Source organism: Centrocercus urophasianus, unplaced genomic scaffold (genome assembly GCF_019232065.1).
Source record: "Centrocercus urophasianus isolate 14NV4802_14NV808 unplaced genomic scaffold, USGS_Curo_1.0 seq_15, whole genome shotgun sequence".
Taxonomy (NCBI): domain Eukaryota; kingdom Metazoa; phylum Chordata; class Aves; order Galliformes; family Phasianidae; genus Centrocercus; species Centrocercus urophasianus.
This window is the reverse complement of record NW_024884697.1, coordinates 13,743,445-13,767,233: the sequence shown is the minus strand read 5'-3', so window position 1 is coordinate 13,767,233 and position 23,789 is coordinate 13,743,445. Positions and strand designations below refer to the sequence as shown.

The window sequence follows — 23,789 nt, the reverse complement described above, 5'->3', positions numbered from 1 at the left end:
ACTGCAATGCTGCAGGCTGCTGAAGTTAACTGAAGTTAAATTACTCCTCTGTTCTTTTCCTCCCTGTTCTTCTGTGAAACAGAACACTTTCACTTTCTCTTAAAGACAGCAATCAGCCATATCAGACTAAATAGATGAATATACATACTGTCTTACTAAAATGTACTCAACCACACTGGATTTTGTATTTCTACATGCTCACACTGCATGTTTGCTCAAAGTTTCCAGAGTCCAAGTCTCTTTCCTCACGTCTGTAGAATACACACGTAGAACAGATTCACAAGAACAGTTCTAGTGATACAGACATTTCATTTTAATGGCTTCTAATTCACCATCAGATAGTTGGACACATACATAATATCCTGAGATAGAAGGCCATGGTCAGAGATGGCAGCACGCGTGCTGAGCTGCCTTGTTCAAAAAAGGTACTTTGTGCCTGGAACCTGACACTGACCACACCAAGCTCCTGCTCACAGCGATCAGAGCAGACAAGACAGTGAGGCAGTGCCCACAAGGACATGCAGTCTTAGCTATACCACCTGACCTGCAAAATCTGTGTTTTAGGCCTTCATCCAGCTCCTACAAGGCCTAGCTTCAACAGAAGCCAGCATCTATGAGGACTTCAAAATATGAAATGTATTTATTTTTGTAAATGCAAGTAAGTGCAAAGTAACATTTAAGCCCAAGCTTTGGCCCCTCGAATGCAAAAAAGTCACCTCCATAGTGACTGATTTCAATTATGGTAGAGGATTGGTACTAATAATCCAGTTATTAGTATCACCCATTTCTAAGAAAAATAATGGCATAACTATATGCAGGTAAGGCACAGGAGTGAAGGGAAATCAGAGACAAAAGTTTCAAGGACATATCTTAACATAAACCTTCAGATTAAGAAGTTAAAAAAGCAATACTCAGATAAAGCTCTCTAGAGAGAATTCTGATACTGTTCTCATTGTTTTTCTGGTTTTTTTGTTTTGTTTTGTTTTACAGCTTCATATTTTAAAGAATTTTACAGCAGTGAGGAAAGAAAAGTTGCTTCCTGTATATTACTATGCTGCAACATATCAAATGCTAATATTGTTTAACAATTAAGGTAGGAGGGGAAAAAAGCAATTAAAAAAAATCTCTGCTTGAAGCAGAAAGCTTTAAAATATGCTGTAATTAATAACGCTGTAACACAGTAACAGATTTAACATTTCTGACACCCATCATCTAAGATGGACTTACCCTTTACCTGGAAACAATAACTTCAAAGCAACTCAAAGCCTTATGTTTAGTAAAGCTGTAGCAGCAGTGAAAAGAATGATGCAAAAACCATTACAGTATTTCCTTGCATTGCCAGCATTTTTTATTATGACTGTAGTGTTTTGGTTTTTTTTTTTTTTTTTTTTTTTTTTGTGGAGTCCCTCCAGCACAGATTTATTTTTTTTATCACGGTGACAGGTGTAAGGGTTATTTTACTTTTGGAAGATGTACTCACTCACTTTCATTCAAAATGAAGCACGTACAATGTTTTCATACCTGTTTCCCCCAAGAGAGTCTTGGAGTAGTCTTGTAAGCTTTGAATCTCTGTATGGTACGTGAGTTGCCTTCTTACTTTTATCTCCCAGTGCACTTATTACATTGCCAAGTGCCAGCTATAAAACACCAAATCACATAGCACAGAAGTTAAACTCAATTCCTGAGTAGATTTGTTTTAAAATAAGTTAAAAACTGAGGTCATAAATTGTGGAAGAACAAGAAAACACACAAAACTTAACATACTAAAATGCTTTTTATGTTGTACAGTTTACAAATTTCCATGCTAACAGTGAATCAAATGACTTGCGGTCTTGTATCCTCAGGAGAAAAGAGATTAGCACAATGGTGTGCACTGTCTGTTGATATCTCACATCAGTAACAAACTAAACTTAGAACTACTTCATGAAAGAGGGTAGATTTAGGGTAGATATAGGGAAAAAGTCTTTTATAGTGAGCGTAGTGAAGCACTGGAACAGATTGCCCAGAAATGTGGTGGAACCCTTTCATCCCATCCCTGAAGACTTTCAAGGTCAGCCTGGATGGGGCTCTGAGCACCTAATGGAGCTGCAGCTGTTCCTGTGCATTGCAAGGGAGCTGGACTAGATGACCTTTAAAAGTCCCATACAACTCTAAGGATTCTAGGATTCTAGGTAACAAACATTTTGTTTCAATGACTATTACAGCTCATCTACGTCCCTAACAGCAGCCATGTTCTTTTTAAAAATTATTTTTTATCAAGCTGCTTTATGATAAGCTTAGAATAATACACAGAGCATTACTGTGATAAACAGAATTTACTGCTCTATGGATAAAAATCTTCAAATGCAAATTAGTTCAACTATTTAAGGCTTTAAATTATGTAGTCGATGGCAATCGCACTACTAAAAAAAGCTTTATTTCATGTTTATAATCAGCCAAACATTTGCCTGTGAAGTTATTTTTAATGCACAACTCCACATATTTTAACAGGATTATTCACATGCAAATTAAAACACATTCCTCTAGGTGGCATTCTGCACCATCAATTCTTAATACAGTCTTGCAATTGTTTTACTGTATCCAACAACAACAGAAACGCATGTACTCCACTTCCCGTAAATGTTTGGAACTGTTTAAACCACTTTTGTCTGTATTTCCCAAAGCTGAGGGGTGGAATTCAGGGAAAATATGAAAGTTTTGTGCTTATGTTAAGTAATATTTTTGCCACTTTCATTTTCACCCTTGGACATCCTGTATCTCATTTCTTTAAGGATATATTTGCCTTACTAAAAGCCCAGGTTTCCATTGACTCTGTGCTTATGTCAATGATGAAACTGAAGTGAATCCTCTTCCACTGACTACAAAATATAACCACTATCCTGATAGTAAGAGGATCACCAATTAAATTCCTGTTGCATCCCTGATACTATACACTAGACCAGGAAAAAAAAAATATTTCAATATGTTTTCAAACATGAAATGAACTTGTGCTATTGAGTCTTCAAAGAGCCTACACACAGCCAAGTAGCTAAAAACAAAGGTGCAAAACCACAGTCTTTACTGATAACCACAAGTTCTACTTTTCAAATGTACTCATAAGCACAATATTTAATAGCTAATTAAAAAAAATGCATAAAGAGCCAGTACACAGATAAAAAAAAAAAAATGAAGTGATGCTATCAATTAAAATGTTTTTTCCACTTTGAAATGTTTTGCCTAGGGTTGTTTTACACTACATTTCATAACAGTAACATAGAACCAGCATTTAATTATCAGTTGAATTTGCCCACTGTTGATGCTTTCCATGCCTCTACTGCTTGCAAACAACTTGCAAATTTTCCTCAATTGTTCGAGTCTTGAAGGAATTTAAAAAAACTAATAAGTGAAAGGAACTCCACAAGGTATTTTAACTATCTATACTTCACAACAATTAATAAGCAGCGTAACTTTCTAGTTAGGATCTAGTGCAACCCAGAAATTGTAAGCAAGCTAGAACCTCGTAAGAATCAATATGTTGTTCTATTACATTTTATTCTACAGGCCTCATTTGCACATGATATACTTCTACTTTTAGGAATTATCAGAAGCAAGGGATTGAGAAATACAGTCTGTACCAACAGCCTATGGAAACTAATTGCAAAATCTTACCAGTCCACAGTTGATGGAAATGCCTTCTTTTGCTCTTTCTCCCGTAGCTCCCGTTCGCTTTAACCTTTCAGATCCTGCGAGGTCAACAAAATGGAACTTGGCAGTAAGAGTTTCAAATTCATTCATCTCAGCAGATTCAGATATTATCCTGTTATCAGTGGCATTATCCTGAAACAAAGGAGAACCCAAAAAGCTTGGTAAGATACTTTATGCTAGTCAATCACAAAATTCAATCAACAATTATTTACAGGAATAGCTTTTTGTAATGTCTATCTCTTCCTTATGTACTAATTCTCTTGTAATAGCAACAGCATTTCTTGAGAAAACCTGTTTCAGTAATACTTACTAACATATCAGTCTTTAAGACCCACCTCTAGATGCTAGTCAATATCTATTATTTCTAAGTAAGGCCTACAATTGGTTTTTGGGGGGATAAACAGATGTTTACAAAATATTAAATGAAATGGTTATGACATTATTACCATGCAAAATTGCAGAAAAACTTAGTTTGTAAACCTGCCAAACAAGCTGAAGTTACTTCGATTTTACATCTCTCCAATCCCCATTATCAGTTTCACTGTGACTTGTGTGTTCAATGTTACTTCACACATTTTTTATGCCAGTTTCCCCAGCAGCCAGCATTCCATCAGTACTTTCAGTTTGACCAGGAAATAAGGACAGCAGAAGGAACATGGAAAAAAGAAGAGCTTATCATAGAATCATAGGATGGCCTGGACCTTCCTCTCTTTTTGCTCTGTGGACAGCAAGAACAAACACTTCCAGCACACCCCAGGCAGCACAGCTAGTCTGCCAGGGAAATGCACCATGAGCAGGGACTAGCTCCTTAGTTTCTTTCCTTTCATACTCCAAAGTACAGTAATAAAGTTAGCTTTTATCATGAGCATGCAGGTGCCCTGATCATCCACCCCAGAGAACACAAGCACAGTGCCAGCAGCCCTGGAGAAGCTGCTGCCCTCACAATAAAAGTCTCCCAAAACTTACACTACAGAAGGCAGCAACAATGCAAACTTGAGCAGGATTTCTCCCGGCTGTCCATAAAGGTTTTGTATAAATTTGTATTCAGGCTGTGTTTATGTGCCTGGCCTCTGCTCTCCTGAATGCTGCAAGGAAAGGCAAGGGTGCTGCCCTCACAGCTGTAAAGAGTCAGGATCCAAGTGTCCTACTCCAGACACTGACACCATCCTGCTCACAACTCTCAAAAACAGGACGAAAACACAGCCTGTCACAAAGCAGAAGGCAGTAGCCAGCTCCCCTTCTTCACGCCAGCCTCTCTCACAAACCAGCCAGGGCCAGAGGAGAGTCCTGCAAGGCTCTGTATTTGAGCTGAAACATCCCAGCTGCTGAAGAGTGCCCACAGCAGGCAGGCTGCTCTTGATGCCCCTGGCTGAGCCATGCAGTGAGTGATGTGGGCAGCTTCAAGCACAGCCTCCAATCTGACACCTCCACCACACAGTGATTCAGGTACCCTGACAGTTCCTCTCCAAGTGAGGAGACCACTGCTCTCACCACCAAGTCCACAGTTCTGATGTGCAATGCAGGAAGAAGTGCTTCTAACAAGGTCTAAAGCAGGTCTACATACCACAGGGGACCAGAGGGCAACCCTCATTTTGCCTGCAAATGATTATTTTTAGTGTTAAAAAATAAAAGAAAGAATCCACCCCTGAAAATTATTACAAATCCAGTATACTGTTCCATGTGCTTAAAAACACATTATCTATATACCTACATACTCAGGAGTTCAACGAAATAACTGCATGAAGTTACAACACACCTAAACAATGAACTGATATAACTAAAATAAAAACACTAATTGTCAGAATCTTATGCTTTTTTTTTTCTTGCTCCTTGCTGGAAACCAGCACTTCACCTGGAATAGCCAGCACTTTCAGTTAGCTGACTGTAACCTTAAGCCGACTAACTGTTAAGACACTTAAAAATGCTTTTCCAATTAAATACAAATTATATTTTAACTTGGTTACTGGGGTATGTTGCAACAAAATCCAGAAGAAAACGCTAGAGGAGAATGGGCAGGTTCATGTAGGAGGCTGCAATTTATTGTTGCCTCTGGCTAGAAGATGGTTACATATGCACAGATTAAATCAAATTATTATAATGCTTAGCAAATTCATTGAGCATGATGATGACTGTAGCATCTTTAGTAAGTGTAATTCAAATGTCAATTGCTGCCAAAACAATATTCACATTCTGAAAAATGGTTAAAGTGAAGCCAGCAAATAACACAATCACAGCAAAGACACGTACTGTGTTAAAAGCAGGACAAACTCTGGTCTGACATAGATGTATAGTAAAGATAGCATGCGACCGTGAGCTCTGAACATTCATCTGAGTACTGGCTGTGGTTCGAGACAAAGCCCCCAGCTTCAAGCACTGCATCATCTGGAAAACAGACAAAGAAGGACATTGCATGGCTTGCAATTTAAATAAAATGTGCTTTGTAACACCTATTGCTTTGGTTTAGATACAAGTAAGCTTTTTCTCCTTGTTAACAATTCCTATATGCAAAAAATAGTAAGATTTTTAAAATAAGGTTTGTTGTTGTCGTTTGGTTTTGAAAGAAACCCTTGGTAATGAGATGGCAATGCTCCATTCATCTCTAGCACAAATATACGACTTCTGTACTTTCTGTACAAAAACATACAGTACAATGGCACTGTATCAGAGTTGCAATGTACAGACTCTTCTGAATGGCAGTTTACCTCACATCAGTCATCATGCAAACTTTTCCTGTCATGGGAAAAAGTAACAAATGAGATTTGGGATACAAGTCAAAATTTTACTTTCCAATGGAACAACACTGTTTGCAAATGACTGTCTCTGGAATTAAGGGAACACTGATATTAGACATTACATTTCAGTCTAGAGAAACAAAAGAAAATTTCAACTCAGTCTGCACCCAAATTGTCTAAGAGGCAGAAAGCTGATGTTAGCAAGTGTAATCTCTATTTGCTCATTGAACAGAATGTTAACTATACTTGCTTCTTAAGATTTCTTCAGAATTAAGTTCTGAAAAGTGTTACAACCATTACTACATGAGGATGAAGAGTAAGAATGAAGCGTGAAAGGTATAATGACATTTAGCAAAACATACAGGTAGCATTTTTAGAACACATTCAGTATGCTACAGAGAAACTTATTTTCAATGGTCACCTCTGATTCTCCATTCACAGTTCGGGTTGTAACTCCCACAGTATAAATTCCTCCAGCTGAATCTTCATGTATTTTAATATTTGATTTTTTATTCTTTGCATCAATATCACGAGTGGTATCAAAGAGATCAAGAATTTCTTCATTGTAAAGCTGAGGAGAAAGAAAAGGCAAAAAAAAAAATTATATAATGTAAGAAAAGAATTCCTCCAAAGACTGATATACATGTGCATGGCATATACAGAAGGTTCTAAATATCCACCATATGCCAAGGCTTTCAATAAAGGATGCTGTGAAAAACACAAACTTACAATGACAATAGCATGACAGATGGAACAGTTGCAAATCTGGGCATCTTACTATTATGCCACCCTAAAAATCAACAGCTTCTTTCACACAGCATTTCCACTGTCCTTCTTCAAGTTCAGAATTCTCTCTAGGCAAACAGTACCCAGAGGGACTAAAACCACTGCTTAAGATTAACAGTGACAAATCAATGCAGTTTGTTAAAAATTAAAACACTTACAGGTATAGAACACTGGAAGACCTAGTTTACTTCAGCAATAACAAGGCGTACAGCTTGTCTCTTAGGTAATACAAAAGATTATGTGGTATTGTTTTTCTCCCCCCACTGTTGACAAAGTTGTGAAATACTGAACTAAATATTACACATTTAAAACAAACTCTTCCTGAAATTGATTGTCCCTGTTAATATCACATAAGATTTTATATGTTGGCAGAGAACATAAATATTATAGTCAAAGCAATTAATCTAGAAAATAGATATATTGGAATAAGTTTCAGCATAAAAGCTGTAAGACTTAAACCAACAGCTGCTGCAGAACAGAATGATCATGAGAGTTACAGCCTCTCATTAGTAGCTGTGCCTACAAGAACAAAGGGAACTGCTTTTCTGCAGCACTGACCTGGGATTTCTCTGGGCCTATTGCAAGAAGTAATGACTCAGAAGCCCAGTTCTATGCCACTGAAAATCACAAAGTATTTTATGCTAACTTTCTTTTTTTCATTAAAGAAATCAACCAAGTGTACTGAACAGATTTTGAAAACTGAAGTCGTCTATGGGAAAGTTACACAAACAGGCTAAGCATGGTTCAAGATGTAAAGCATTACTGATTTCTTGCTTTGAAAGTTTCATGAAGAATAATAGACAAGCAACAGCAATAGCTCCCATGAGTAAATGTGTGGTATAGAAAAGGACAAATGACAATCACCATAATTATTTCTACACTTCAAAATAACCCAGTAAAGAAAGCTACCCTGATAATTGGAATAAGATAAAAAGGCTCTTTTCATAAATTAAAAGAACAACAACAACAAAGCAAACAAACTATATTGTATTTCCTTTTGAAATCTGGAAAATTAATTCAAAACATCTTGTGGGAAAAGAAAAGAAGGGTCAAAGTAGCAACCAAAAAAAAGAATTTCATTTGCTTTGCAAAATACATGAAGTTATACACACAACCACATGCACAGATCACACTTACCTCAAGGAACTGTGCGTTAACTTTAAAATCTGGAGGAGGAAGTCCTTGTTTAATAGCAGCTTGTTTCTTTTCTTCAATACATCTGAAAAGATGCTTAACAGCACGTGATATAATGCCCTGTTCCTCTTCTGTTATGTTGACATCAAATCCAGTGCCCATGGTGTACGTTTTGCCAGCACCTGTCTAAATAGAAAAGTAGCACTCACTAGAACATACGGATTATCACAGTGAAAAGTGATTTCTGAACTATTACTAGATAGAGATTACAAAGACAGTTTTTGTCATTTTTACAATACTAAGTGCAACAAAAATGTCTTTTTACAAAATGTGTAAAGTGCAGCTGTTGGACAAATTTGACCTACAGATCAAATACAACACAGGTGGGGACCAGTTCAAATTTTCTTAACCTCTCTCCTATAAGCTTCCTCTAAGCTGCTTACATCAGCCTTAAGTTATCATATGAGGCCAAAAGAATAGTTAATGTTTTCAAATGAGACTGATTAAAGCTCTTTTTTTAAGTAAAATCAGCATTTGCAGTTCTCTACTGAAGTACATTAAACAGTTTGCTTAATTAAGATGCCTGAATATCACTCAGGAGAAATATTACCACTGTTCTCAACCTATACAAAGCATCTGTACCCTGACCAGGAAAATAGCTTAATCAAAAGTGAAGTCCTACAGAAAATAAGATAGTGTGGGTTTTTATTTAATTAGCAGGTCAAGTCCAAGACAAAGATAGTATCATGTTGTCAAACATAATCTACTAAACTGGGTCTACCAACTGCTTAGTTTCACCAGGGCTAGACTTCACCTAGCTAACTTGAAATAAGACATTCAGTGGTACTGACATTCAGCCTCCCACTAAGATCAACTTCCATGTAATAAATTCCTTAAAGAGAATTCAGAAGACAACAACGTATTCTCTGTGCTCAACGATACTTCAGCTTTCAGCTAAAAAACTGTGCCCCATTTACTGATGGGGGGAGGTATCTGTTCTTTAGGAAAAGACTCTGGATTCTGGTCCCTAGAAAAAGAGTAGCATGGAGTTCTCCAGAATCCATTAACAGATACCAAACATCCCCTTCCCCAAAACATCTGAAACAGTAACTTTTCACTGCTACTATTAATTCAAGCCTACTACTCATACACATCTGCTGCATTCCGGTTGCCATTAAGCACACAATCTGTACAGGCTCCTAAACAATATTCTAAAGAATATCTTGTTTACATTAAAACCAAGCCACCAAAACCAGGTTCGTGCGCTGCGAAACTTAAAAGAAAGATCAATTACAAGAAACAGTTTGTGTTTATTTCAAAATAAATATTTTAAATAAAGTTGTAAAGCTTACCTGGCCATAAGCAAAGACAGTTGCATTATAGCCTTCAAAGCAACCTTCAATCAGTTTTTCTATACACTGTACATAGATTTCTTCTTGCTGTGAGTCAATGTTAAACACATAATCAAAAGTGAAGGCTTTATCTTTTCCCAAGAACACTTGAGGTTCACCAGGTGTCACGGATGTACAAATATGGCATCCTTCAATCTTCTCTTTGGCTAGCTGTGGTCTAATTCTGTTTTAAAAGAAACAAAAAAAGAGCCATTAAAAGTTCACCATTAGAAAGAAAAGCACACAAACAACATAAGAGACCTGAAAAAGTATTTTTTTACTGACTGAAAAATTCTCATTTTTCAGGAGGACAGCAAGATTCCTGCTGCCTGAGCCGAAGTACTGTGTCACAGCCCCACTCACACAAACATTTATGCAAACAGCAGCATCTTCCCTGAAGGTTCACCTCTTAACTTCAAGCTGACAACTAGCCCATAACCTTGGATATTTCTGTACATACAGGATGCACTGCTGAAGAGTAACCTGCATGATTTGTTTCACACCTTGAAATCAGACATTCTAGTTTATCCAGATGACTTCTTGTACTCATTATAATAAGATTTTTTTTAAGCAACAAAAATACGGAAAAAAAAAAAAAAAAAAAAGTAGTAATTTGGGAGGAGGGATCCCAAAGCCCACATATTATCTGAAAGGAAAGCCCATTTGCTATAACAGAAAGTAAAGGAAGAAACATGAGCCTTCCTGCTTCTCAGAACAGAAAAGAACACTTCCATGTAATCCTTGATTTTACCTAAGCACATTTTCAAAGAAAAGAACAATATTCAACAAGTTGCAGAAGTGTCCTAATTCCTCACTAATTCCTTACTGAGAAATTCCAGCTTTTTTTTTTCAGTTTGTTCAGTTTCTGATAAACAAGTTTGAGGAGAACAGCCAACCCAGACTTCTTATATATCACAAATGTATTGGTTCCCTGCATCCACAGTTCCACATCACTGTCAGAACTGAACTCATGAACTAGCTCTGTGACTAAAGCAGACCATGGAAATTTGTGACTCAATTTGTTTAATAGTTAACTACCAGGAACAAAAAGCTGTGGCCAACATCACAGCATATTATTCCAGCTGTAATTAACTAATAATTTGTTTGCTGAATCAACTTCAAGATTATTATTATTATTATTATTATTTTTTTTTTAAAAGTGCTTCCAGGTTCTCAAAGAAATACATTATTTCAAACACACGTACAGCCTTAAAGATAGTGGAAAAGTAAGGCTAAAGGTAAGGCTACTAAGACATCAGCAGCATAGCAACACGCAAATAAAATCAGGGAACAGAGTATTTAGGTTCTCTGTTCAAATCAAACTTTGGGAACTTGTTTCCTTCATTGTTGCCACTTTCAATTATGCCACATTGAAGTTGAAGACCTGTATACGCAGAGCTTCAGGCATATTTCATACCTGAAGCTTTACAGGCTGCATCTACAGTAGTGTTTTGTTTGGAGTGGCTGCATCATTTTGAAGAAGACTGCCAGGATCCCCTCACCTAGCACATGCTGGTTTGGATCACAGAGCACCCGCAGAGAGCTCAAATTACACCCCTTTCAGAGGAAACTAAGCCAAAATGCTCCTCTGCAGGCACATGAAACTTGTTCCAGAACCTAATGGAAACATAAGGGTCCAAACACTGCCTACTGATCCACTGTGACCGTGCCAGTGCCTGCTGGCTGTTAAGAGACTCTGAATGAATTAGTCTGCCACAGCACACTTAAATTATATGAGCAGACACACACTCTGATTCAAGTTAACATCCTGCACAAAGCACTATCTTCTCTTTACTGCTGACAAGCAGTTTTTCAACTCAGGGATGTGCATCGCTGTCAGGAGTATTTCTCAGAAATTTTATGCCAAAAGCTTCATTTTATCCCACTGTGTGACACTTCAGAGGGGAATGACTATAGGATGTGCAAAATAGGCATAAATATTTCAGAGCTAGTATTTGCATTTGGAGTACATAAAATAGGTCACAGATTCTCTCTCTATACACAATCATCCTTTTTCTCTTTAAACAAAATAAGCAAAATCAGGAGTTATGTAGCTCCTTTGCTAACAAACTCGATCTGCTAGCAGCAGCATCCACTCATCATAAAACCTGACTGGCATTCCCATACATAAGCTTGTGATAAAGTTACTTTGTTCTAAATTAACTAGCATTCTGTAATAAAGTAGCTTTTAATTCTAAGTAAAAAGCAATAGTCTTCAAAGTTCAAAGTGATACTCATCATATGCCTTTCCAAAAAAGCATCCGACCCAACTGCAAAGCAGAGCAAAATACATTGTAGCACCTTGCCTACAGCATACAATATTTAGAAAATACCAGCTGGGTGGGCTATGCCTTATTTTTATGCCTTCACATCAGCCAAAAAGCAATGAAATGCTCATTCTTTTGCCTCTGCACTGCCCACCCCGGATTAGCGATCAATTGTTCTTCCAAGCATGAAGCTTGAGGGTTTCTGAAGTTTCAGACATGTCTCTCACCCTGCCCTCTGGTACAATGAAGCCTAAATGACTTTTTCACAAGATCAAGATGGAAAACATGTTCTCAAAATTAAGTAACTTTTTCTGCACCCTAAAAATCCAACTCGACCCGCAGATCCAAAAAGCTTTTAGTACTGCCTTGTAAAATGAAGATTGATAATTATTACCATTTCTTCACATTTTCACTTTTTTCTTATGCTTCAAGTTTCAGAATCAATTTTCTACACAGAGGAATTCATGCAGTTATGAAATGTACCAAATGATTTTTTCCCTCCTGATACTAAATAAAGGCTCAGAATGACCACAAAGAAAAACCGCGTGCCTAAACATAAAGGATTTGCACGATTTCCAGAGATGACGGGACAGACAAGCAACCTGTTCTGCTGCCATCTGCAGAAAAGCTTTCCACGGCAGCCCTGCCAGTAAGCTCCCTGGCCTGAAACTGAGCAGCACCTCCAAGCACTGTTACAAAAGCCAGCACAACAGAAAGCTGCATGTGCCCATGTGTGACTATCAGACCACAGCAAGACTCCACTCCAGAGACCAGCAGAGCCAACGGAAGCCTGTGACCCAACCAGCAGAATGTCTTTCCAAAGATGACGTGCCGTTGAGATCTTCACCATCCAACCCGTGATGTGTTCAAGGGACACTTCTTGTTCTTTATAAGTTCAGCAACAAGCTAGCATGATGAGAAAACACAAATGCCTTACTTTCAAACCTTATGAATCCTTTCAAACCTTATGAATCATCCAAGTGGATTACCTTAAGTTCATAGCTCTTGAAGTCTTTCTACCTGCACTAAGTGTGCGATCCAGGGAGTCGATTTCTGCTCTAGCACTGCCTTTAGGAAAATTTCCTCCTCCCTTCCCAGCCCCACACATCAAATAGGAAAACTTTCTTATTTTTCTGCTTACAGCCAGACCTTTCCCACTCTCATGACTTAATGTGGTCACTTCTGCCTGCAAAGCAGGCAGCGCCCACACTCTAAGATGTGAAAGAGCTCATTTTTGTCATTTCTCCTTGCCCAGATCCCAGTCTGGCAGTCTGCCACCAGGATTTTCTCCAGCACCAATACGACTTCACCCATTTTGTCTTCTGTATGACCCCACTCCACCTGTTTTTCAGGCTACTCTCTTAATTGCATACAATCAGAGGTTTTCCATCTATTTCCAATCACACCTCCATAGATGTGGCAACTTCCCAGACATTTTACAACACATCCTTCCCTCACCTCCTCTCCAAAGCACGAACGCACCCAAGCCTTGTTTTTATGTACTTTTGTAGAGCCTTCAGGCCACACACATGAAACTTAATCCCCTAAATCTATTCTGCCTCAGCACATTGGGACAAGCTGCCTAATCACAGAGGGTTAAAATATCCAGAGATGGCATGGTAAGGCTCTGCATTGTCCTGGAACTAATCTCTCAGTAGAATAGGTGCATAATGCCTCTCCTAAAAAGTATCAGCTGGAACAGACTCAGATTATACAGTTCAGGGGGGTCAATACCCAGTGTTATGCAAGCCATCAAACTTCCCATAATTAATTTGTTTAAATTAGATAACATCATAGTATTATTTTTGAAAGTATCTTTAGTTTATTTTCAGAGATGAAAATAGTCACAGATTTAGAAGTACGTATAAAATTATAATACACAATGTTATATACACACTGTCATAGATATCATATATATATATGTTTTTTTTTTTAAATACACACATATATCCTTTCAACTACTGAACAGTCTTCTCCCTCTGCCTGTTCAGTGAAGAATCTCCTTGTTACCTAGTTTTTCCCCTAGGAGAGCCCTCACAAAACTAATGATCTATGATCAAGCCCTCCTTTAATCTCCTCTTTCATATATTAAAGAAAATGAGACTCCCTTTTTTTTTTTTTTTTTTTTTTAAATTTGCATCATCGTGTTAAGTTTTACTCTACTGTAACTAAGGGTAATAATTACAGTTACTATACACTTTTCAGCACAAGAACATAACAGCAATAAGCTAGAAAGAACTCCTAACAGTGACATATAAAGAGCAAAGAATCAAATTATTCTTGTTTTAAAAGTCAAAAGCTAAGTGTTGTAAAGAAGAAAAGATGCTGATGCTGTCTTCTGTAAAGTTCATTTTTATCAAACTCTGCCCATGGGGGACATTTTTTGCCTTGGTCTGGAAGACATAATTCCATATATAGCTCCAATCACAGGGTTCTATGCAGGAAAGCAACTAACCAGCCTTACACCCAAGACTCTCCAACATGCATCTCTTAACAAATGGAGCCTACTAAACTTCACACAATAAGTTTCACCTGTGAGCATATGAAATATTAAACACAGGAGGAGCTAATAAAACATTTAATGAATGGAAAAACAAAACCTTTCCAGAACCAGAATAAGAGAAAATGGCTTCCTGCCATTATTTTGGCCTCACAATTCCCTGCCCTTTCTATTACACCACATCCAAAGCCTGGATGGGGCTCTGAGCAACCTGGTCCAGAGGGAGGTGTCTCTGCCTATAGCAGGGGGTTGGAACTACATGATCTTAAAGGTCCTTTCCAACCCAAACCATTTGAATGATTCTATGATTTATACTCATTAAATCACTCCTATTAAAAATACACCTTCAACATGGAGGCAGTTAAGAAAGCTAAAGAGATTTCATCCCAAAGATACACAATACTTCTGCTTTTCACTATTTTTGTTTGCACACACAGAAAGCTTGCTTATGATATGCTTATGATATAATATGATGTATATTAATCAGCACTTCCAAACGAGGCCACAACCATAGCCTCCAAGTGATTTGTATGAACTAGTCAATCAGTACATTCATCCTTTATACCTTAATGAAGTTTACAGGCATGAACAAAGCTGCCCCATGTCAATGCCAGGTCTATCTTGTTACCACAGCAATGAGGACCCAGGAACAAACCTTCCACCTCCCACCAGCACCAGCTCTGAGTTTCCATTCCAGCTGCCAGCACTTTTGAGCACAACACCACTACATTTCCATTTCCTGTGTAAACACCATGGTGCTAAGAAACGAGCATGTGTAAAAATGCTTTTATTTAGCAAGTTGTTATTCACTAACCTTTGGTGCAGATATAGCTCTGTAATGTCTTTCTCAGCATTTCCAAAGAGGTTGCTGGTAGCCAATGAAGCAAATATGAAAAGTCCAAGAAATATTTTAGCGAGATTTTCTCCTGCATTTTTACCCGAGAAACATATCCATATATCTACACTCCAAAATTTTGTATTCAAAAAAAAAAAAAAAAAAAAAAAAGGTATTACAAAGCAATATCACACCTCCAACCCAACTCCTTCTGAAGGAATAACATGATTTTTTTTATTATTTATTTATTTTTTTCCTTTTAAGCTACTTAAGAATAACACAAAAGAAAACCCCAGTTCAAACCCAAAGCCCACAGCTAGTACTGCATGGCAATCGCCCATCAAGGCCAGCCCTGCATTGCCAGGGGATCCTGGAGATGAAGTCCCAGGCAACTGTCTTGTGCCAGCAAGGTGGCTCTCTCAGAGCAAGCCATAAATGCAGTGCAGCTTTGGTAGCCCTCGATGAGTGAAACCCTGTCTGCCTGTCTCAGGTGCTTACAATGGCAGAAAAACCAAGCATTCATGATGCACTTTAACTACTGAATGCATGATGAATGACAGCAAACCTTATATACAAAGGCAAACAAAGCATACGGCAAACTCTGGGTGCCTTTGTAATGCAGTGCTGTCTCTGCAGAAAGTAACTGTTTCTGAATGCCTTAATTATTAGTATTCAGTGGTTTTGGCTAATCATACCATTAATATGGAATTGCACTACACCACAGGTGTACTACACCTGCTGCTATTAAGCTGTAAAAAGGGCATGTTCATGCAGTAACAAATAAGTTACAAGGATTTAGTACTATGCTGCCCAGCAGCAAAGCTGTGGCAGCTGAGCACCTGGCACAGCACCAGGTCACCCCCAAGGCAAAGGGGCCAGCTGGAGCCCCACAAGCCTGTGCACCCCTGAGCCATGCACCCATACACCCAGCCTGGGCAACAAGGAGCAGCTCAGACGACTGTAACCCTATCACTCTTATGTAAGGCTCGGGCACTGCTCCCATCAATGTTTCTCTGCAAAGTTACCATGGCTGCTGTAAACTACGTGGAGCTCATCTTACGTGTTCCTGGAGCCCATATTAATCCAAGGTCCAGGTGTAACTCAGACGATAATTGCACCAAGCAAAGCAGATAATCTATGTGTGTACCAGTGCTTCCCACCTTTAGGCATCTGAAAGCATTCAGGCACGTCAGGTAGGATGCAGATGCAAGTTTGGCAGTACCAGAGAAAAAAACATCCCACAGAACAAATGGATTAAGATCTAAGGTTTAAGAATTGCAACAGGCACAAGACTGCACAAGAGGGACAAGATTTTATTCCAACATCTTATTAAGATGCTGATAAGGAATCAGCATCCCTTCCGTCCACGTGTACCCATTAAGCATGACCTCTAAACCATTAGCTTAAAGCACGCAGCAAGACTCCAAGATGCTGCGTTGTTAATAGTTGCCTTGTTTAACTAAAGACAAAAAATAAAAAAACCTCTTCAAAAACATGAAGGCAGAACACTTTTTTCTGTGCTGAGAACTGTCACATCCAACTTGTAAATAACAAGAAGACAGCAAATGGAGAGCTGTAATTAGATTTAGATGAGGAAGTACACCACAGCTGTAAGTAGATTAGGCCTGTTCTTCCTCTATGCATGCAATCTCTACCTCATCAGCTACATTTTTTTTCCCCCCCTCTGTTTACACACCACTTCAATTACACAGGACAGGCGCCCTTCCCAGCAGCTTGCCGCACCACAAGCTGTTGGTGCCGGGCACGACGCTCGCTGTGCCAGGCTGGGGCAGGCCCACAGGCTGCTGCTTTGCCTGGCTCATGGAGCACAGCATGGCAGCTGCATCTCTGGGCACTCTCTTCTACTTGCCAGAAAACAGTGCAGCTGTATGATTTTATGTTAATTCTTGTGCGCTTCTGTAACAAGCTAGCAGGCCATGCGGCGCAGATTGCCTGTCAGTGTGAGGATGCTGTCATGTGCTGCTGCCCAGAACAGAAAACACAGGGAGGGGAAAGGCCGGGCCTGCCTCATGCAGTCCTGCTGCCCTGCTGCTCCCTCCTCACACCTGGCTCCTACAGCAAGGATGAGAGACCAAAAAGACTGGCGGGCCTCTGACATATTTTGTTACAACATGAATGAATTCTTTCACCCAAACCTCCCAGGCTCATTCACTCTCTAGGGAGGTCAGAAATACACAGCTTTTGAGAACAATTTGACTTTTGAGTGAAAGAGAGAGAAAAAGAGTGACGGGGAGAGAGAGAGAGAGGACTGTACTGCAGGATTTGCACAGGCCTCAGTTATTTCTGGTTCAAGACAAGGTCAGCAGTGCTGGAAAAGCAGCGTGACCATAAGCCTCCACATGTCTGCCAAGCACAGACCTGGCAGAGCTCCAACTGCAATTTGATTACAGCTAAACTGATTGGGGAAATTACATTTCTAAGGCAAACAGTCTTCAAAAAACTATCCTACAGTAGCACTTGCCTTGGTTTCTTTTCCTGAAACCACCTGTCTCTGAGACAGTGAAATAGCAATACATAAGAAAGAATTAGATCTAAGCAAATTGGGCAAAGCTGAATTTATGAATTAAGACCTGAAATACCTATGGTTTGTTACCAAGAAATTAAACACAGAGTTATGTCTTCCTAAAACTAAATTAATTTTATAACAGACAGGAATACACGCACGCCTGCACCACACCATAAAGTCACAAAGGACACTGGCCCTTCCTATAATCAATTAAATGTACTCCAGTACTGAAAGGATTACAGACACCTACTGCCCATATAGCTCATTAGCCTGAAGAGGCTGTCTTTCCTCATCAGGAAGCACAAATGAGTAAATTTAGAAAACAAGATGCATGAGCAAGCATCTCTACTGTTACAATGCAGTCGAATACAAAGCTCAGTCAGCATTAGCAGGTCTGACACCAAGCTGTACAGACTGTGCACAAACCCAAACTAGTCACACAACCAGAAACAACTCCCGGCAGAAGGGTTTAGCCCTGAAACTATAGCATTTTTCACCTTTTACAAACTGAGCAAAAAGAAACTCTAGAAGGCACCGGCTCATTTTAGTTGACATCTAATGTTGAGTCATGCTGTTGTTAGCATCAGAGCCTTGGTATTAAGTAATTAGGGCAGTATCAGGAAAAGGAATACACTTTTTGTTGCATCTGTCTGATACACAGCTGAACACTTAACAGATTAAATCTGCTAAACAAATGTTACGTAACTTAAGATAAAAAAGCTTAACTGAAAGAGTTCAAGGTAATCTTGCTGAAGAGTGCACTGCCTAGCCTAAAAGTGAGGCATAATAAGAAGAAGCACTGCCAATATTTTATACACATTTTGCTTCCAGAAATGTAAAGACTAAAAATTCAACTGAGCTGAAACAATTCTGTCAAAAGTGATGGGGTGAATAGAGATTATCCAGTGCCACAAAATACTTCAATCACTGCTGCTTTACCAAGTAACAGCACAGCATTTATTTAAGCACAGGGGAAGAAGAGACAAGAATGCAAAAGCACAGTCTGAGTGCTAAAGGAGCCACATTTAAAGTTCAGGGATCAGGGCGTAATTCAGGCACTTCTTGTAAGCTGGGGCCCAACATCTAAATACAAAGCTATCTGAATCACAGCACCAGTGGTAATGTTGTCAGCTCTCTATAAGGCACATTTGCAGCTACGATATAATTATGAGCGTCAAACTTTAATACAGTTTTGCGACACTGGTTTCAAAAACATTGCCCACAGCATCACAGTAACAGAGATAAATGAACTAATAGTGCCCACACAGTATTTTCCATTAGAGGTGCAGAACCAATTGCAGCTCTCTGTTTCAAAAGATGGACTCTCCTGCATGCAAGGCAATGACATCATGTCTGTACTAATCCCTTCTTTCACCTCCCCTTCCTGCCCCCCCCTCCCCCCAAAAAAAAGTGTTTTTGCATATGTTAAGGCAAAGGAATAACTTGAGAACAAAAGATATACTCAAAGCAATTATATGAATTATTTTTAAAAAAATAAGTGCACACATTTAGGAAATTCCTAATATTACTATTTGCCAATGCTTCCAGGGATATCAAGAATGAGAGCCACAAGTACCTTTAGTAATAAGCACCAAACCAAGCAATAGTTATTCAAAACTTTATTTTCCTGTAGAGAATACGAATGATAAAACAAATTGATGTAAGGCAAGATGACAAAAAAAAAAAAACAAAAACAAAAACTAACAACCTATCAGTCATGACAACACCAGGCTGTCCAATTTCTTCCTGTTAAGTGCAAGCCCCTTTTTAATTCGTCTGTTTCTTCAAAATTTCTTCAAAATAGCTAAATTCTTAAAAAGAGATACTCTATCACTTTGTTTACAATTAAAAGGCTTCCAACATCCGCAACAAAGGTTAACTCTTATTTATTGACTCCTTTTCTCAGATTTGCCTTTCCTTCTCACAAATGCCCACCTACACACACACCCACAGCCCAGTTAGAGCTACAGTACAGAAATCATGACAAGTTTACGCCAAGACTGCAGTAGCCTTAGAAATCTATTTAAAAAAGAAATTATTTCTCTATATAAAGTTGAATATCTCCTCAGTTATACACTTGGAAGTCTAGGGCAGCTCCTTGTCTTACAGGCAGAACAACAGCTTCAAGAGTTACAATTCACATCAACTTCACTTACCTCAAAATAAACAAAAAGTTACTAACATACTTACCATAGCTAAATCTAGCCACATCTCAGGTAATTACAGTCAAATAATCCCACTAAAGAAAAGGAGGATCAGGTCAATTAAAAGAAAATTACAAGTTGTCATTAGTTATTACTGAAACTACTGCTTAGCTAATACTATTAAAATAACAACCACGAACTTCACAATGGGACAGGACAGCTAAAAACAGTGTTTTAATAATCTGCTCTGAATAGGGCCTTCATTCTTCATTTCTCAGTGCAGCATTCTTGGAACAAAAAACACTGCATGACTTCTATGCCACTCCTTATTTAAAAATAAATAACTAAACCACCAGTGTTGTATCCACAACACCCAACACACTGTGTTCCAAAGCAAACTGCAGAAAATTTCTTCATATTTATTGTTGACTGTTTCCGATGAACAGAAGTTGCTCTGTTTCAAAACAGAAGGTAAACTGTTCCAAGCGATGACTGAAGGCTCTGAGCTGGTAAATCCTAACTGTGCAGTAAGGGAAAATAACCCACTCACATTATTTAGTATTACCTATTTTAAAACTTGCAAGACAGAAAGGAACAATGCTACTCACTTCCTTCAGTCCTTCTGGTTCCATACATTTTTCTATGTCTGAATATCAAATTCCGGTTTCAATTATTCCCTTCACTATTTCCTTCATTTGCAAGACTGCAGTACATATCTATGTTGGTTGTAAGAGCATAAAAAAATTAGAGATCCTCCATCCTCATTTTCCTGTGCAGTGGTACTGCATTCAGCTGCCTTATGACGACTTTACCACCTTCCTGCTCTTGGGCAGCTTCAGATGATGCTTCAGCAGACCTCTAAAGTTAGTTGAAAGTCAGCAATTCAGGAAACTATGCTAGAAATGCACTAGGTAGCATTTTTCCACTCTAAGTCATGCTCTGAATTGATTGTTTGGTACAATGCTGGATACTCTTTCACTGGAAGCAAGCATTTCAGGCAAACATGAACTGACTGAACAAACATGAACTGAAGCTTTTATCTTCTCCAAAAGCTGAGGTAGTTTCGAGTCTCCTGGTACTAATTCTAACAACACTCCTCATGAGGTTTCAACCAGGCAAAAAATTTGGACTAACCATAATCTTTTTTTTTACTGATTGCACACTGGTTTTCAAATGTGGTAGACAGAGAAGAGGGGAGGGAAAAAAAAAGGAAAGTTTCTTTTAATGACAGAATAGAGGACTGGAGCACCCTCCTAACGAAGGAAGGTCGAGGGAGTTGACCTCATTGAGCTTAGAGAAGAGAAGGCTGCAGGGAGACCCCACTGTGGTATTCCAGTTCTTGAAGATCATAAACTGAAGGGGCACCAGCTTTTCATATGGACTAATAGTAACAGGACAAAGGGGAATGGCTTTAAACCAAAAGAGGGGAGGATTTAGATTAGATGTCAGGGGAAATTGTTTTAGTCAGAGAGCAGTGAGGCCCTGGCACAGCTGCCCATAGAGCTGTGGGTGCCCCATTCCTGCAGGCACTCAGGGCCGGGTTGCATGGGGCCCTGGGCAGCCTGAGCTGGTGGGGGGCAGCCAGCCCAGGGCAGGGGTTGGGGATGGGTGGACTTCGAGGTCCCCTCCAATCCAAACTATTCTATGATTCTGTTCAACATTTATATGGGAAATATCAGTGGAAACCTGAAATAATCACAGTAAAAACAACAAGAGAAGTAAAGCAAAAGTGGCTGGCCACAGCTGACTAATGAAACAGCTGGTACTGCCAATGAAGACTACCAGTCTTTAAAGATTTGTTCAGCATTGTTAGTAAAATAAAAAAATAAAAAAATAAAAAATAAAAAAATAAAAAAAGTAAATTCAAGGACTTAATCCTAGAACTTAATACAAAAACCAGTTCCCATACAGAAATTCACATCAGAATGCCAGTAGTCAGACAGCTCTCTGCTGCAACAGTATCCACACTGTGGGCTGAGCTGCCACCATTACATCCTCAGCCCGTTTTCCAGGCTGGGAGACAGACCACTGAAGGACTTAAAGACCACAACTATATGCAACTACATAGAGTTAGGGTAGAACCTTGTCACAGACAAATCCAGTTCTCCTCCTTCATAAGCTTCCACTTCTCACAGAAACAAACACCTCTGGCATGCAACCACCATGTTAAAACAGTCCTGGCAGAAAAGTGGAGGCCTGACAATAACGAAGACCAGAATTTAAATGCGAGTACTGCATAGAAAATAGCTTTACAGCTGATAAACCACAAACATTTTCGAAATATTTTTTAACTGTTCATATTTTATTAAACATAAAAGATTGAAATGTTCAAATTATTTGTATTTGCCTGGCTCGGGCTAAAATTTTTGCAGTAAGCAAAAAGCTGTAGCTACTTCAGCTGCCTGTACATTGCAGTATTACTTTTCCCCACTGTCAGCAGAGCATCCTCTAAGTTGTAGAAACACACTCATATTACACTAGCTTAAGCTTAAAAAAAAAAAGCTGTTACAATGCTTCAAAACTGGCTGATGCTTAACACCTGACTGAGGTTAAAAATATGATGCTTTGACATTACATATCTCAGGACAACATTAAGAGTTAAAGCTATCCAAGTAACTCATTGACTGTAATATTCAACTTACCACTTGAGTGAGCAGGAGAGATTTTGAGGTAACAGAAAGTGACAGCACTTGCTCTTCTACCTCACTGGGAAAGTATGGGCCAATTTCATATTCCTGGCTTTTTGTAACATAAAATAGAAAAGGCTGCTCAGTCTTCTGGCGGTTAAGCTACAATAGACAGCCAGATCGATCTTGCTGGCTGTGCAAATCAGCGTGGAAGTCACTGTGCAAATGCAGTCATTGCCCTGGTTTAACTGCTGCTAGCATACATACCTCACTGCACTAGCAGAGTACAGCTTGGAATTACCACTATTAAAAATTCTATTAACATCGTTTAAACAAAGTTTTAGCTCCAGGATAGAGCACGTCCTAGAAATGAGCGCACCCTGGTACTGCACTGCAACATAAACTGACAGGTTCACGAGTCAGCTATGTCCTCAACTCATCAAATGCACACTGTGAGTAAAGTATAGAAAGAACTAGTTACTTGTGTCTCCTTGAAACAACTAATATGGATGCAAGCCTAACAGTGAGGCTGAGTGCTTTCTGCTTCACGTTCTAGCTGGATGCTTAATTTTTCATTAAGGCTCAGATTAGATTACAATTCCAAACAGAACTCCAAAGCTACAAATGCAAAGTCACTTTTAAGAACAAATAATCGTGCACTGACAAACCTCAGACACATTAAAACCAGCTCTCTCCACTCACACTGCACACAGGAGAGGCTCAGCCCTTGCTTATGGACCTCCCCTTTGTACACAGCCGCCGGGCTCTCGCACACAAAGCAGCAGCACCTGATCCCGTGATCCCTTCTCTGTCTGCCCAACGCTTCACTGTGGCTCCTGGGGGACAGAAAGAAAGGTCTGTCCAGACACGCTTCTCCAGGGTCAGAGCCAGTTTCTTTGTCTTGTCTGAATTCAATCAGCTTTTCCTGGCACACAATACCTCTGCACCATACATTTCCCAGCTGCTCTCAGAAACTATTGATGCAAATTATTCGTGGTCTGTTGATGCAAGAATCTTTAGTGGCCACATGCACCGGAGGTAGCACAGATACTTTCAGAACAAGTGTTTTGACAAAAACTCTTCCAAATGGCCTTAAAAATTTAAGCTGTTCATTACGCTGTAGCACAACAGGACATCAGTAAAGCCAATTTAGCTTGCTACA

At 39.1% G+C, this 23,789-nt stretch overlaps 1 protein-coding gene across 5 annotated transcripts in view; it reads right to left on the bottom strand.

Moving 5' to 3' along the window:
- The window catches only part of KIF21A (kinesin family member 21A), an 85,598-nt gene that overhangs the window by 44,803 nt on the left and 17,006 nt on the right, over positions 1–23,789 (bottom strand). For all 5 annotated transcript variants that reach the window (XM_042816041.1, XM_042816045.1, XM_042816042.1 and 2 more), the window contains exons 2-7: positions 9,689–9,911; positions 8,340–8,522; positions 6,838–6,987; positions 5,932–6,066; positions 3,649–3,816; positions 1,522–1,637 (exon numbers count right to left, since the gene is read on the bottom strand). In XM_042816041.1, coding sequence (XP_042671975.1) covers positions 1,522–1,637; positions 3,649–3,816; positions 5,932–6,066; positions 6,838–6,987; positions 8,340–8,522; positions 9,689–9,911 — 975 coding nt within the window. The remainder of the gene's footprint in view (positions 1–1,521; positions 1,638–3,648; positions 3,817–5,931; positions 6,067–6,837; positions 6,988–8,339; positions 8,523–9,688; positions 9,912–23,789) is intronic.